This window comes from Haliotis asinina, chromosome 5 (assembly GCF_037392515.1).
Source record: "Haliotis asinina isolate JCU_RB_2024 chromosome 5, JCU_Hal_asi_v2, whole genome shotgun sequence".
Lineage (NCBI taxonomy): Eukaryota > Metazoa > Mollusca > Gastropoda > Lepetellida > Haliotidae > Haliotis > Haliotis asinina.
The window spans coordinates 44005692-44022115 of record NC_090284.1 but is presented as its reverse complement, the minus strand read 5'-3'; the positions used below and the strand labels follow the sequence as shown (position 1 = coordinate 44022115).

General features: G+C 36.4%; 1 protein-coding gene across 2 annotated transcripts in view; it reads right to left on the bottom strand.

The window, feature by feature from the left end:
* Positions 1-16424, bottom strand: part of LOC137284692 (PH and SEC7 domain-containing protein 1-like) — a 40937-nt gene that overhangs the window by 5765 nt on the left and 18748 nt on the right. Inside the window, exons 10-12 of one of the 2 annotated variants that reach the window (XR_010956916.1) lie at positions 15695-15838; positions 12561-14745; positions 11148-12218 (exon numbers count right to left, since the gene is read on the bottom strand). Coding sequence is in view for 1 of the 2 variants with exons in the window: in XM_067816605.1 (XP_067672706.1) it covers positions 14552-14745; positions 15695-15838 (338 nt within the window). In the remaining variant the exon portion in view is untranslated. Of the gene's footprint in view, positions 1-11147; positions 12219-12560; positions 14746-15694; positions 15839-16424 lie in introns of those variants that run through there. The other variant, XM_067816605.1, reaches the window with a different exon arrangement.

The following is a 16424-nucleotide window of genomic DNA, read 5'->3' as shown; positions in this document are numbered from 1 at the left end:
AGTTTAACCCCAAGTTTTTGAAAATGTGAGCAGGAAGTTATCCGACAACTGATTGTGTATAAAAGTTTGAAATCTAGGAGGACCGATTCTCAGAAAAGGCTTAACTAAATGAACCAATCTACAACATTATTTGATTGCAAATATGATTTGGCATGATGAGTGATTTTATGTCCCTTTTAGTAAAATTCCAGCAATTTATCATGATGAGGGGAGACCAGAAATGATCTTCACATATTGTACTGGTCATGAACGCTTTGAGCACTAGACTACTCTACTGCCCCTATGCTTATGTTTGAACACTTCAAAATTTCACATCCAGCTGCAACATCTAGTTATAATTTTCATTTTATCCAGCCTTCCAAAAGAAATTTCTGTGTCCCTGATGAAATACGGTGTATACAACAGAGGTCTGTCAGTAATCAGACACCTGGGTGCTGTTGCACAAGGTGATCTTAGCGCTAAGATGAATGTAACTCCCATATCTCAACAAAGGTAGTCTTAGCACTAAGGTGCTTTTGTACGATGGCACCCTGGTGCTTAATATTTCAACTGAGCTTGGGGAAATAATCTATGGATAACAACTCAAACGACCATAAGAAACCAGCAGTTATTGTGATGCATACTGCTTCCATTTCTAACTGGTGACCAATGTTTTTCATACTAGCCAGCATGCATTAGAAGAAATATGGTGATTCTTACTAGAGGCCAGAGCTTGTCAGACTAGCCAGCACTTATTTGAGGGAATACTGTAAACCGGAAATATTCTGTGTCAGTTTATATTTTGCGAAATTTGCGTTTCTCTTCCCCACGCTAAAAATACTTGGCACAGTAATATTAACTCTTTCAATGCCAGTCAACCAGATGCATTTACTTATTATAACATAGTTTCTCAAATGATATGTATGATCGTCTATTTTCCAATATCAGTGGATATCCGCTCGTTAACGGGATCCAACAGGGTATAATACCTCCATTTTGGAAGCTTTGTACCAATAATATGCAAGGCATCATCTTACAGTGGGTATTGTTCAGAAGCTCTGAACATCAACAGTATCACTTTACCCTTGCCAGAGTAGGTGTAAGGTGCGACTTTATTGGATAAAGATGTTTCTAATGACGCTTTCCTGGCTAAGTCTGCTATGCCAACATGATTGGTCAGAATCATGCACGTCCTTAGACAGCCAATCATATCATAGTAGTGCATTTGTAGTGGATTTGAAATTGTAAAGTACGTTTGACGTTTATAAATACTGTAATTGATTCTATTCTTCAGTTTCTTCAATTAGTTTAATTACTATACCGAAACAATGTGTTCTGTGATGTGTGAAAGCCGCATATACTGAGAATATACCGAGCTGGTCCTGTAAACCTAACCTGCATAGGGTGAGGCACTGTTACACTGTCAATAGAACAGCATTTGAAGTGTCTGTGTGCAGTGTGCAAAGTAGTCACTGGCCTGCCAGACCATGGCTAGTAAAAATTAAGTCGGGCCAGAAAATCTGCATAGTCACAGGCCTCACTGGCTCGTAAATTTTCAAGAGGTCATTTTGTAAATATATCACGCTCTCTAACTTGATAAGTTATTAAAAACTTTTAAATCCAACAAGATTATGGTGTAATAAAAATGGAAACCCATTACCTTTTTCTCATCTATTTTGTAATCTTTGCTCAGGCTAGTGAATTATTTTGTGGGCTAATAACTTTAAGGCATAGCTATCCTGACTGGGAAACAAAATGTGGAAACTATTTTGCACACTGTCTGTGTGTAGGATTTAAAAGCATGAATGCAATCATGCTTGAGATTAGGACCAGCATACTGAGCTCCTGTGTGTTTCACACCTAGTGTACTTAATAGATGCAGAAATACTGTATGATGGTGAGAACTCTCCAAAGTAAGCACATATATCATCATTTGTTTCTGTCTTGCTTCAAATCCAAATCGTAACACCCCAAAATCAACATCATAAAACTAACAGAACTCTAAGGTCTTAGACTAACATCTAGTCTATGCAATGAACATGTTTTAAAGAAAAAAAAGCTCATACTAAACAAATTAAACATAATGAAAAGGAGCTCTGAAACTTTCTTTATCTTGACATTTTCTACACTTATACGGGCTTTCTAGGATATATTTACTTCAGGGTCTTTATGACAGGCTAGTAAGGTCTATGCATCATCAATATCAACCAACTTAAATACTGCAAAGTTGAAAAGCATGCCTTGTCAATATCCTTTACGTGAAATGATAACAAAACTTCTGATACTGTTGTAACATTTTTATGTCTGGACTAAGTAAAATTACACATACATTAAGAATGATTGGCACCTGTCTCCAGATGATGACTGCAGTCGACAGATGATGACACATTAGAACGGTAGCACCAGTTCCTCTAGGTACAGACAAAGAGGGCTATGTACAACAGGCCAGACAGGCAGTGGGCACTGCCCACACACCAGGAGCCATCTGATGCTTCCCTACAGGACAATACATACTACCTGGTCTTCCTACCAGTGATCACAGCAGAGATTACACCACAATTATTATGATGAAATTAATGAGTTTATTAGTCTCTAATTAGGCATAATCCATATAAGCTTTCCAAACATAACCTTTATAAAAATGAAAGATTTGTTTACATGTCATCGATGATAAAAAAAAGCACTGTTGAGAGGCATTGATTCACTTCACATGTCAAACAACATGAAGTTTACTCATTACCCAGTCAGTTTCTTATCAGAAAAAGTACATCATTTGTTTTCTGCATGGTAGAGTTTCAAGTACAGATAGCATAATCATGTTACTTTATCTCTGATATTAGATGAGAATGATAACAAACTTCCTATAGCATTCTCCCAGAAGTAAGTAACACCTAACACTTGTCCCAAAAGTCCATTTTTCTGTGGACATCTATTCACAAGTACCACAGGCATGACAAGTTTCCATCTCCAACCAAAAAGCTAATAAACATTTATCATGTAAAGTAACTATCGCATAACTCCATTCCTTAGAAATATCAGTACTGGATATATGACTGACAGTTCTATCAGAATATTGCTGTTTGACCAGCTTGGATCACTGATAGAACGACAAGGGAGGTATGATAGCTCATGATACAATATGATGCTCTGATATTATCCAATATTGAACTCCATCAAACACATTAACCTTTATCATTACCACCTGATACAACCTCCATGCATGATATAATAATTTCAATCAGAACTTCATCGTAGCATCAGTCAGATCTGCAAACTTTGGGTACAAATTTGAAAAGATACAAATACATATTCATTTTAGTTATGTACAAATCAAGATACTATCAAAATATAAACTTTCAATATTTCCCTAGAAATCTCATATAAGCAGCAGAGAGAAAAGGAATATTTCACTGGAAATTAGAGATTTATCATTCTAAATTTACATGTCTGAAATCTACACAGGCCTGTTACCATAGTTACAATACATTAACACTCAAACATTCATGAACTGTCAACACTAACAACATTGATTTTACTCTTGTACAGGGATGTGAGTAAGTAACTAAATAGTGCAGACGAAAGCCACATGGAAGACATCTTAGGATAGAAAAAGAGCTTATGTAAATATTGATATTATGCAAAAGTTTAAATACTGAACGGTCCCTACATAAGCTAAGTAGAAGGCAATAGATAATCCAAAAATCTTTATGTAAGTGTAGACAGGTGGAAATATTTTCATATATCATATAGATAAAACAGATTTTTTTCTACCATTTTCTAGAAATTTACAAATCAAAACGTCACTGGAAATAATCCAATATATGCCAGGATAAACAGGAAGTTGTTGTTGTGTCAGGTAACAACTTACACTATGCCTGTGATTCAATATTTGATTGTATAATTAATGTCTTGTGGATTGGATGAAAGAAGCAGTATAAAGATGAAAAGTGTTGACCATCAGTGGAACTAAATAGACATCTTACAGAGAAACTGAAACCAGTGACCATTCACAAACATCTGATGAAGCATGATGAAGCCTATGATTGTGCATCACATAAATGCCCTCTTTGGCCACCATAGTATCGAGGACAAAGGGTAAAATATGACAAACCTAAAATACAATGATGAGTGACAACACATCACAAATTTGATCAATGTGATACCATTCTGAATAACCATGCACTATTAAAAACACAAGGATGTCCATTTTCCTCTCAAATAATGTCCTTTCATATCACAAATCTGTTTTTAAAAGCGAAAAAAAAAACCACACACACAAAAAAAGAAGATTTAAAATAGGTACTTGGTGGCCCAGATGGGAACAATTATGTTCAACAATTATCCAAAACAGGGGACATAATTCATTCAGATCAAGGGAGACAACTTTTATACATACAGTTCCTCTACACGTGAAGTGTGATAGCAATGCAATATGTACACTGACAATAAGTAAAAGCTAACCTACAGGTGACTGTACATTTTCTACATCTTAAAATAGTGAAAAACAAGTGGAAACACAACCAACAGAATTCCCGGAGATTAACTTTATCAACAAAAGCTGTACAAGATGTTTCATGAGATCTATATAACATGTTACCATATTGCACCTTGATGAGAAACCTGCCAAGCAGAAACCAGTCATCATATCCTGGTGCAGCTACATGATAAAGCATCAAACCTCAATACTTATTCTAACTGGCAACAAGAAAGTCTATTTTCCAAAGAAACACAATATGTCATCAAATGGGGGGTTGAATTTATCAATATGAAATAAAATCTGCAAAAAACAGTGGAACATTGCCATCCCAAACTGTATGTAACATGTGATGCACAATGATGACATCACAAATCACTAGCTTCTGTTGTACATAGCACTTAGGTCACGCTATAAAGGGGAAATACGCTCCATGACACAGCATTATTTCAGGTAAGTAAGTTGCTTTTAAGTCGATTTTTAGCAATATTTCAGCATTATCATGGCAGGGGACAACAGAAATGGGCACATATAACCCATGTGGGGAATCGAATCCTGGGCTTCGGCAAGATGATCAAATGCTTTAACCACTAGGCTACCCCATCTATCATTTCAAGCCACAGTATAAATGTCTGTGTGCAGGTGAGACACTGACTGTCAGTAAATTAGGGCAATAACATCTGCTTGAATGACATACAAGTATCATAAATACTCAACATCATTACTGAAGGGTCACCTACATATGCTGGGAGTTAAACACATTATATAACAAGTATCACTGACCGGGTGAGGATATACTCCAAAATCTTCTGCTCCTCATATTCAATTAGACACCCATAAAATCTTTTTTTTTTGTGTATCACTTCTAAATGCCATTCATTCAAAGACCTAACAAGCATCATGTCAGAGGATGCAGGCCATGTGACAGTTGGAAATCATGTTGTCTGTGCATATGTAACTATCTTGATGCTTTTGTGAAAATTGAAAAATAGATGAGTATTAAAAACAATGAAAACACCAATATCAAAGGTGATGGATGAAGCTAGCTAAATGAAACTCCAGAATGCAAACTGGTATTGCCCAGGCATGTGCAATGCATGACAAGAGGTTAAAGAGTGACCACGGAACTTCACTCTTGAGCATGATGTATTTCAGTGATTACTATTTACAAAAATCTGAGTGACCCCTCATTAATAAGGCTGAGTATTCTTTGGTACAAAGTGAACTCAAATTACCTGTCCTGCAAGGACTGCGAAAGGCAAGTAATCCTTGAGCAGACAGCAACCATAATACCAAACAATAAAATGCTTTCACTATTTGAATGGCTGCTTCCGAAAACAACTGATAATTTAAGTCTATATGGTTTGAAAATGATTCAACATTTCCTTTGCTTTGGCAGCAAATGCAAAATAGATGGTCAACTGTCAATCAAATCATACACCTCTATTGCCAGTGCAATTCTTCCCTCCACATTATCAAACGAGCTAGCCTCAATAACACATATCAAAACCTAAAGATGACCACTTGAAGCAATATTATACAATATTCAAAACATGAACATCATTTAGAAACACAAGGTACATTTTAGATGAAAGCTCTATCACCAGATGGACTTGTTCCAGTAAGGCCGTGGGTTTGTGCTTTTACAGTCTGCATAAGTGACCTATGCGTCCATCCAATATTTATACATGGATTTCAATAATAGGTGTTTGCAAAACAACTTTGATAATGATCATAACAATATTGGCCTATTCTACTGTACAGCTTCACAAACTTGCAACAAGTCAGGTTTAAGGAAAATAAACTACACAAGAATTGACATAACATGAATACGCTCATATTATCTGTATCATTCAAGCTTTGGTAAACAAAAAAGGTAAACAAATTGCAAGTGCACACTACTAAAATAGACAGTGGTATATCTGCTAGCTATTCCTTAATGGGTCATTTGGTAAATGCATTTTAACTCAACTCTGATAAAAGATGAGATTGAAATCAGTGAAAAAAACAAAACAGTACACAAATGCAAATAGACCTGGGAAACTGCTGTACATGAACAGACAATGACAGTGCAACAGACAAGAATTTGACGAGAAACATGCAAAATCTCGAACTAGAAATGCCAGTGGGTATGAAGAAACGATAATGTTCCAGGAATTTGCATACTAAAATCTCCGTTAAATGTCTCAAGGTCATGCACACACATGGCAACGTGTTTGTCGATTTCCCCTATCTAAAGGGAATGTTCAACCTGCACACTATATTCTAATAACAGACTTTATTCAGCATGGCAATGCATTAGACAAGTCATATTTTAAAGTTTATTTTAGACAGCATTAAATATTTGTCAAATTTTCCATCCAAATCAGAGCAATTACTTGTAAAGATAACTACAATGTACCAAACTCCAAATATGTTTCAGCTGACAAATAGGGCACAAAAATACTATCTCTTGCTAACCTCAATTTCTGGAGTATAATCCTGTCCCATATTCAGAAGGTACCCTTTTGTTGGTGGAGTTATGTCTATGAAGTAGACAAGGTTGCGTGTCTATAGACAATACAAGACATCTGTCTGAATCAACATGCATTGACACGAAGTGACAGAATTTCCTTGAGTTTATCAAACTTTCACTGAATTTTAACTGTTTAGGAGCCTGTGTATCATGCATGCCAACAGTGACCATTTTGTCTCCCTGTTTGCATTTTATAACAAGAAAATAGCAAATCCACATAAAGGTAGGCTCTATAGAAGAAGCGAACATTTAGTTTGCTGATCATATATGACCTGATCAACATATTGCAGCAACTCACTGTTGTGTACTGCAAGCATGATCTTGAGAGAGAGCTGGAAACATATCACATATGTCCTGTTTGGTTAGCACCACTAGTTGTCTCTATTTGGCTTGTCACATTCAGCTTTTGACTACTCCTATGGATTCAGAATGTAAACATTTCATTTTTGCTTATCCATTTCAGACTAGTAATTGTCAAGTGTTTCCAAATCCTGACCGTTATATTAAGGATATATTTAATTCTAAAACATTTTTTTTTAAAGGAAACCAGCACAAATAAGAATATGACTTTATAGTTCTATAATTTCAGATATATTTTCCTCTGGTCAATACCATGATTTGAGGTGCTTTAATCTCAGAATCACAACACTAAACTAACTTTAAATTCATTGTTATTACAGGTGTAGTTTATGAAAAAATCAAACACAAGTATGTGTAAAAGAGCAATGTGAAAGACAAATTAAAGAGTAAAAAAATATGTCCACTACTTCTTTCACAAAATGTGCAATTATGTTTTGTCTTGTGCTCATTCAAACCAAGGCTTAATGTGAAATAGCACTATCCATATACAAGCACTTTCTCTCCCAAATAGTGCACCTAACTAAGCTGTGTGTATAACATTCAACACTATGGGTCTTGTACACAAGAAAATACATGGTATAAAACATCATTTATGCCTACTATATCAAAGAAACATCCACTACAAAATGTACAATGAAGTACTATGTAAATGAAGTACTATATTTCCAAATATTGACACACATCCATCATGGATTTAAAACTTTGTTTGATTCGCAGATAAATTGGGAAAGTGTATTTACTTGGTTTCAGTTTGAAATTATTGTTACTTTCAGATGAACTTTAATAACAAATTTAAACTTGCATTCAGATCAATGATGTTTAATTGATTCATTTTTCCCCATGGCTTGCTATCAGCTCAGTCTTCTCATTCAAGCTAACTGTTTTAACAATATTTATAGCAAACGTTAGGTTAAATCATGGCCTCAACAAAACCCTGAATTTTTTCCTACCTTATAAGGATTGTGTCTAGCCAAGCCACCCAAGTTATAATCAGTTATGACACTTTCTGGCAATGAAACATTTCCTGATAACTATAATACACACGCAAAAAAACTTCTGCAACTGTTTGATATAGGTATGTATTGATACTGTTGTGACATGTATTTGATATAAAGACACAGAAAAAGACATTTTGAGGCAAGATTGTCCACCAGTTGCCTCTTGAGCCAAAGTTAAAACCAAGATGATGAGACAATTATATTTCAAAACTGAAATTGAAAAATACAGTCTGTCATTCCAGGAGACATACACTGTATTGTATGGCAGTCTGTGAGATACACACAGTTATTGTGTTTGAGCACTTATATAATTCTTTCTCAATACTGAAGAAAATGAGACAAGAATTCAAAGTCAAGAATCAAAATCAAATCCCTACACAAACTGGCAAGAGCATCAGTAAAAGAAAACAAATAAATTTCCCTGAAGACACTGGAAAAAATAAAACAGAGCAAGCACACACAGATTTTCCCTACTGTATGGTCAAAATGATAGGGTGTCTGTACAAAGTGTTTAGTTACATGAAATACACTTTCCTCACAGAGAATGATTGGGCATAATAAAGCCTTCATAAAGCGACTTCATCCACCAGCCTAACAGTAAGTAAAATAAAATGATTTGTCTTCTAAGATGATTTAAATAATGTACATATGAACAGAGTATGAGATTAATGCTAAAAGATATTTTGGTACAAATAGACTTAAACATTTTATTGGCATCCACTTCTGTCATCTTTCAAAATAATTGCACTAAAATTTTAACAATATGAGATCTTTCATTTGTTTTCTCAACATCCCTGCCTGAAGTTCGGAGGACTTTGCCATAGAAGGTCTTGCCAGGCGAATAATAAACCATCAGGCATAGATGCCTCGAAATTCTTACAAATGAGTCAATGGAGGCACCTTGGTGGGCACATCTGTGTAGTATCCATGGACAAGATCAACACTGTCTCTTTTCACCCAGCTGTAAAATGGGTACCTGTGAGGATGTGCTGGCAATGTGAGTGTTTAGTTCATTGTGCCTAACGCGCAGAATGCCTGTATGGTCCCCAGAGAGTTGAAAAAGTATCAGAAAGTATGATAGTGTTCTATGACCGAGAATGGGAATGTATGTAGTGCCATGAACAAGTAATAAGAGGACTACTACTATTGCATGAGCACCACCTTCAGGAAGGTTCTGGCTACTAAGAACCTGACCACACTATTGCATTGTTTCACATCCCCATCCCCTTAATTTTCAGCAACATGGCATCTAAAGGGAGTACAGTTGTCAATATATATGGGTACAGTGGGTTTTTTTTGTACTTAAATGGGCATATATGTTCGTGGGAAATTTCTATACTACCCCAAAAGGGGGTACTATTGTCGCTATAGTTTAGGAAAAACTTCCAAACAAACATGCTAAAGAAATTTTGTTATACAAATCATTGTAGAAAATGGACACATTGGATCATGTGCTATGTAATGTTCATTTAGCCTAGGTTGTCAAATATTGCCCTGAGCTGACCTGAAGTGACCTTCTATGGAAATATCCTCTTTAAAAAGCCTGGTATCGAAAAGCAGGGAAATATGTCTTTATCGAACGACCTCCAGTTATATAACCAGTTATATAACCTGATTTTAACCTGGGTTTTAATGTCAAAGACTCTTTGAGATGAAAGACCTTATCATAATATTATTGAATATATTTGGACTGCTTTACTCCTAGTGAAGGAGTACCACTTGTATAAATAATGCATTTGGGATCAATACATAAGTATTACCACCTCAAACTGATTCATTAGTAACTGTGCCATAAAGGACAGAGATATGGCTGACATGATATAATATGACAAATATTGAGTTCTTTGGTGATCACATGCAACAAACTTGTCTTAAGCAGTCCCCAGTAGTGTGAGAAGGTGTGCTTGTCCGAGCTCATATAGTGTCGACATGAAACAATGTCTTTCCAGAAAGTTCTACTAAGACAACAACTGTCACCAAAATCTCATAAAAATCAGACCTTGGTGCTTCAGGTGCTTGCAGAATCTACTCAAAGATCTGGAAAGGGGGAAAGTCTTTCATTTCAAAATTGACTGTTGTTCATAATGCCCTGGTTTACCCATCTTGAGCAAGCACTATAAAAAAGCAGACTGATCTCATCTACTCGTAAACAAGACTGGATGAAAAATAGTTCTGTACTGACCTGGGATGTCCTCCAATCTTGCTGTAGCAGTAGCAAATTTTACTGTGATATATTTTACTATGAAACAATATCCAGCCTTCCTACACCAAACAACTATCTGTATTCCAACTAATGTCTTGTCAGGGTTATCAATACAATGTAATATGATATGACCAGCATATGAATCATCTATAACCATAATAACACCTTGTTTCATGTTAAAGCTTTGCTGAGAGTCTGCCAGTCACGTGTGATTATTAACTGCTTGTACTTAAAAGAAACACATTTTCTGAACTGTGATTTGGACACATGGCTAGAACTACAAAGTGGTTACCCTTGTCAGAAAAATCATCATACTAAGGTTACATGTTCACATCTAACCTGCTTTGTCGCCCAGAAGTTGTATTCAAATGTAAAGTTTGTACTATCAGAAAGCAACACTTGTCTCATAGTGATTGTTCATTGCAAGATTTTGGCAAATGTGAATATCATCATGTTGGACATATACTCATGGATATTATTAAGGGAACACATGAAAGTACAAGTGTCCCATTGTTTATTTCCCGAATTCACCTACAGTGCAATACATAACCTTGCGAAGAAACCTGGAAAAGAATAGAAGAACACTTGTACTTTCATGTGTTCCTTTATTCATTTCCATGAGTATATTTTCCATAAAGCAGAAAGGCACAATAGTCAACAGATTGTCCTGGAGTCAGTGAGTTGGTCTAATATCGCTTTGAACTGTATTTCAGATACGTCACTAAATGTTGCTGTAATGTGACAGGGTAACTCCACGGAAACACTGAGTGAGTGAGTTGGTCTAATACCGCTTTCAACTGTATTTCAGATACGTCACTGAATGTCGCTTTAACGTAACAGGGTAACTCTACGTGATGAACAACCTACAGGTTTTCCTACATGCATAGTGTTCACAGATAGAGAATCATAACCAACTTGAATCTTAATTTCAAACGGATTATCATTAGATTCTCGTATGCCTAAGAGCAACAAGTATGTTATGCATATTGTGAAACTATCCTAGGAAAACACACAGGTATGTGGAACACAGACCAATGAACAGAGAACTTAGAAAAAAACACTAACTTGTCTTACAGGAATCGAGAGAGCAAGTACTTAGTGTAACTGAAAAAATATCTTGTGTAAAAGCATTTGCCTGAACATTAACCCAAATGTTTTAATTGCATAATATACCTCCCTCCAAATCTTAATCCAGTAACACAATGGTAACTGGCAGAAGAAACGTGAGCTGCTCTTTAAGTTTGTGATAGCTATCACGTGATGCCACTTCGATGAACACCCCTGATTAACACGTATTTCTCCAGAAAGCTTACACAGATGACCATTTTGGCAGAATGGGAATACCTATCCCCAGGTAAATATAATGTTGAGGGTCTCAGCTTGTGACTCCAGATGACTATGATATTAGAACTTGACTTACATGATGAAGATGAAACATCCACCTGTACACACTTCATTAAGGACTTAACTCGAACATATCAAGAAGAAAAGCCATGACAATATTCACACCTCTGGTGATTACATCTTTTGTTAAAACAAAAGTCAAACCATGGAGTACAATATCTGTAATTGACTAAATGCAACTGGATACAGGACCATATTCATCTACAAACTGTGAAGTTGAAACAACTGCTCATCAAACCTAAAAAGTAAACATGACCTTGATAAGTACTGCATGAAGAAACTGACCTACATAAGTACTGAATGAAGAGGAAATCAACCTAGTCAAGGAAGCCGACCTAGTCAAGTACCGCATGAAGACGCTGACCTAGTCAAGTACCGCATGAAGAGGAAACTGATCTAGTCAAGTACTGCCTGAAGAGGAAACTGACCTAATCAAATGCTGCATGAAGAGGAAACCGACATAGTCAAGTACTGCATGAGGATGCCGACCTAGTACTAAATGAAGAGGAAATTAACCTAGTCAAGGAAGCCGACGTAGTCAAGAACTGAATGAAGAGGAAACTGACCTAATCAAGTGGTGCATGAAGAGGAAACCGACCTAGTCAAGTACTGCATGAAGAAGCTGACCTACATAAGTACTGCATGAAGAGGAAACCGACCTAGTCAAGTGCTGCATGAAGAAACTGACCTAGTCAAGTACTGCATGAAGAGGAAACCGACCTAGTCAAGTACTGCATGAAGAGGAAACCAACCTAGTCAAGTGCTGCATGAAGAGGAAGACTCAAGAACCTAGTGTACCGGAGATGGTTTCTAATGATGTGATGTCAATCAAAACAAGGGTTTGAAAATAACAAAAAATAAATAGGTACAAAAATAGTCTTTTTTTCTGAATTCAACGTGGACCATTATTTGACCAATTACAACACAAGCAATAGAATACTGCCAAACCAACATCTAAATGTAAGCATCAAGGATAAAATGTAAGCTTGGTAAACAGCATGCGATTACCATAGTAAACAAAAAGGAAGTGACCACAGTGCTAACAGGATGGTTCCTGGTTGTTTTCAATTATGCTATGAATGACTAGACTGGAGCAAAGCAAATCCTGAGATGAGTAAAGATAACAAAACCTACAGTACCTGTTACTGTAGAACATGCAAAATACTACCGGAAAGGAAATATTTGTGATGACGATGAGGATTTCAAAGTAAGTCATACGGTCTAAATTTAAAAATATGTTTCACAAATAGTGGGATTTCTCCATATCACAACACTGAATAAGAATGGATCTTTGATAGTGTGATACCACTATAACACTGGACTGAAACTTTCCCTTCACAGAAGAACTGCTTCCAGGCTAGCTTGTCTTGAAACATTCACAACCCTATGCACTTATTAACACCATTCTTAACACATTGGCTACGATCAAAGTTAAGGATTCTTAAGGTTACAAACATTTCAAGGCTAAGGGCCCAGAGCTTTAAGTCCATATCTTTTAATCAACGAGAGATGTAGGAAAAAGGTGTAAAATTACATTGAAAAAAAAAAGATTCTAGGAAAGTTTGTTGTTTAATCAGTTAGTCAGGAGAGTGATAATGAACCCAAACACATGTTAGATGTCTCCCATGAAAGCAAATGGCAACATTTGAGATTAGTACAATGTGGGTGGAAGCAAAAGTACATATCTGTAAACAATGGTCAATGAGAATTAGTTGACGAGATCCCAGTAAACAAGCCAGGGATGAACAGACGTATGTGAAAATAGTCAAGTAAAAACAGGCTAAATAGCGACAAAACTGGTATCAATAAAATATTTGGGAGACATTTTAAAGTAACTGCTACCTTCCAAATTACAGATATCCCTGGGTCTGACCCTAAGTTAGATCTATACTTCCATATTTCAACTGTCCAATAGATGTCTTACTTATAAACACACATATACATACACCCACATATTTTGCAATTTATAAATCATAATAATGATCAGCATGAATCTTACAAAGTGTGATTAAAGTAAAATCAAATGCATTAATTCTTCAGTGCAATCATTCATGTGAAAACAGCCACAATACTTATTTAACAGTGTACAGGTCACAGCACTAGTAGCATCACTCAAGTCAAATATATACGTTAAAATGTTGAAGCAATTCACATTCTTAAGGATTATCTAGCTACCACTCGGCTATAATCAAAAGTAAACCAAGAAACTACGCTTCATTGCATTACATACATAGATTGCAAAATATAGTCAAGTGAATCCTTTAATAGAAACTGACAAGTCAATTCAAATTGTTGCAACAAACAATTCTCAGTTACATCACAGATGCTTTTAAGAGAAGTTTACCCCTCCGATTAAATGTGATGTGAAATCAACTTCTGAAACCACACATTCCATCTTCATATAGCTGGTGTAAACAGCTACAGTGGTTTTAAACAATGCTCCACTATCATCCCTTGGAGGAGCTGGTCACAGGCGCCATTACCGTCTTTAGCAAATTTCACCCATTGCTAATTTCTTGGTTTACTGATCTCATCAAATAATGGCAAGATTATCAATGAATCAGATTATGTCATATTCTACCCGATCAGTCTGATAAATGGCTGCACGATAACTGTACCTATCAGAAAGACTACGCTGCACTGGCTTGGCTGGGGTGGAGAAGGGAGGAACAGCTGGTGCTCGGGAGACATCACTTGCCATGCCTACTTCCTCATCTTCTCCAATGGCAGTCTCCACAAGAGAGGGTTCAAGCTCGGGAAAGCTTGTCATTTTGGCTTGGAGGAGATACACATAGGTTTTGTATCTTTTAAGCTGAAAGAAACAGAACAGGGATGAAGATATTGTGTAAAAATTGATGGTAGGAAAATACAGTTGAACCGCATTTATCCAGAAGTTTTGGTTTCACTTGAAAATTGTCCGGATAATGAGACATCCAGTTTACTGGATCAAACAAGCAAAACATGAAAATTAACTGAAAACAAAACGTGAAAATTGTTTCATGTACTTATATCAATAAATCAATAGTCAATACCAATAACAGTGAACCATCATAACATATTTGTGTACCAATAATCCATGGTGGGTGGAATGCAGGTTACAAGTTGTCAGGTTGTCTCGAACGTACAATCATGTGTGTGAAGCTTCAGGTGGTAAGTTAGATGAAAAACCTAAATCCACGATGAAAAATCACTATTTTGCCAAATGTATATTCTTTTTCTTTTAATTTTAAAGATGCATTTCTTACTCTGAAAACATATGACATCGTGTCGAACTTATGCTGTCTGCAGAAAGTAAACTTCTGGATGGGATCACATGACTTTGACCATGCGGCAGGCTATTTTCATCTTGCATCACGACAGATAGGAGGAAATTTATATACAGTACAATTACAGTGTCGCTAACCATAAGCCTAATTAACATTTGTTTTCGTTTCTGATGAGATGTTATCACACTCACCAAATCCTAATTAACAACCTGAGTGACACCCGCCCCTAGTGTTCTGATGGGTAATTAATCAATTCACGTCAAATGCCTTCCGAGAGATTAAGAATGAATACACTTAGTCGTGCAGTAAACGGTATTGATCAGACACATACACATGCATGTTGCACAGATTTTTCTGTCTGGATAAGAGGATAATTTTTCAAAGGAAATCTATAGGAATAATTTTTAAAATTTGCCGTCTGGGTCCAGAAGCACAGGGTCTGGTTGAGTACAATTACTGCATGTAAGTTTCGTTTCACATAAAAATCATATTAACCTCAAATTCGAGGTAGTTTTCCTTATCAAGGTAGTCTTGTATGACCCTGGCCTTGGCCCCCTTCTCTGGTGCCACGGCTCGGTGTTGGTGAAGGTCTTGCTCCAGGTTGCTCACATGGTCCTCATGGGTCATCAGCTGGTCCTTCTGTTGGGAGGACACCACGTAAAGGGTTTAACATTGCACGATTGTCACTCATATAGCTATGGACACACACACAAACACGTGTTGCTACCTGTACTAGCCCAAACCTATGCTGGGTTTACTTGACGTAGCGATAGCATAGATCTACTGTGCCAGCCTGCCGTAATACCAATCCATAGTTAAAAATGGATACTGTATTCAGTCACAGTACACTCCTAGCCAGTCAGCCCTTGCCTCATTCAATAAATGCCATGAAACTGCTAGGGTAAATGGAGTCTTCCCTTAAAGGTCACATGCAAATTAAAACACAACTTACCAAAACAAATCATCAAAATGCCAATTCAACCTATAAAGTTGAAATAAAAGTGATAAAAAACGCCCACGAAATCAGAGTTCAGGCGATTCACTCATTTTCCCACAGAGCTGGGGGAAATGGTTGTTTCAACAGCTATGTTGCGCTGTGTTCACAACGCATGTTTATTGTGATAAGCAGACTCTGTAAAAAAGTAAACGCAAATACAAAATCTTGCACTTTTGATTTGCGATAATATGTTTATAATTTTGCTCATTTGGGTTTTTTTAAACTGCA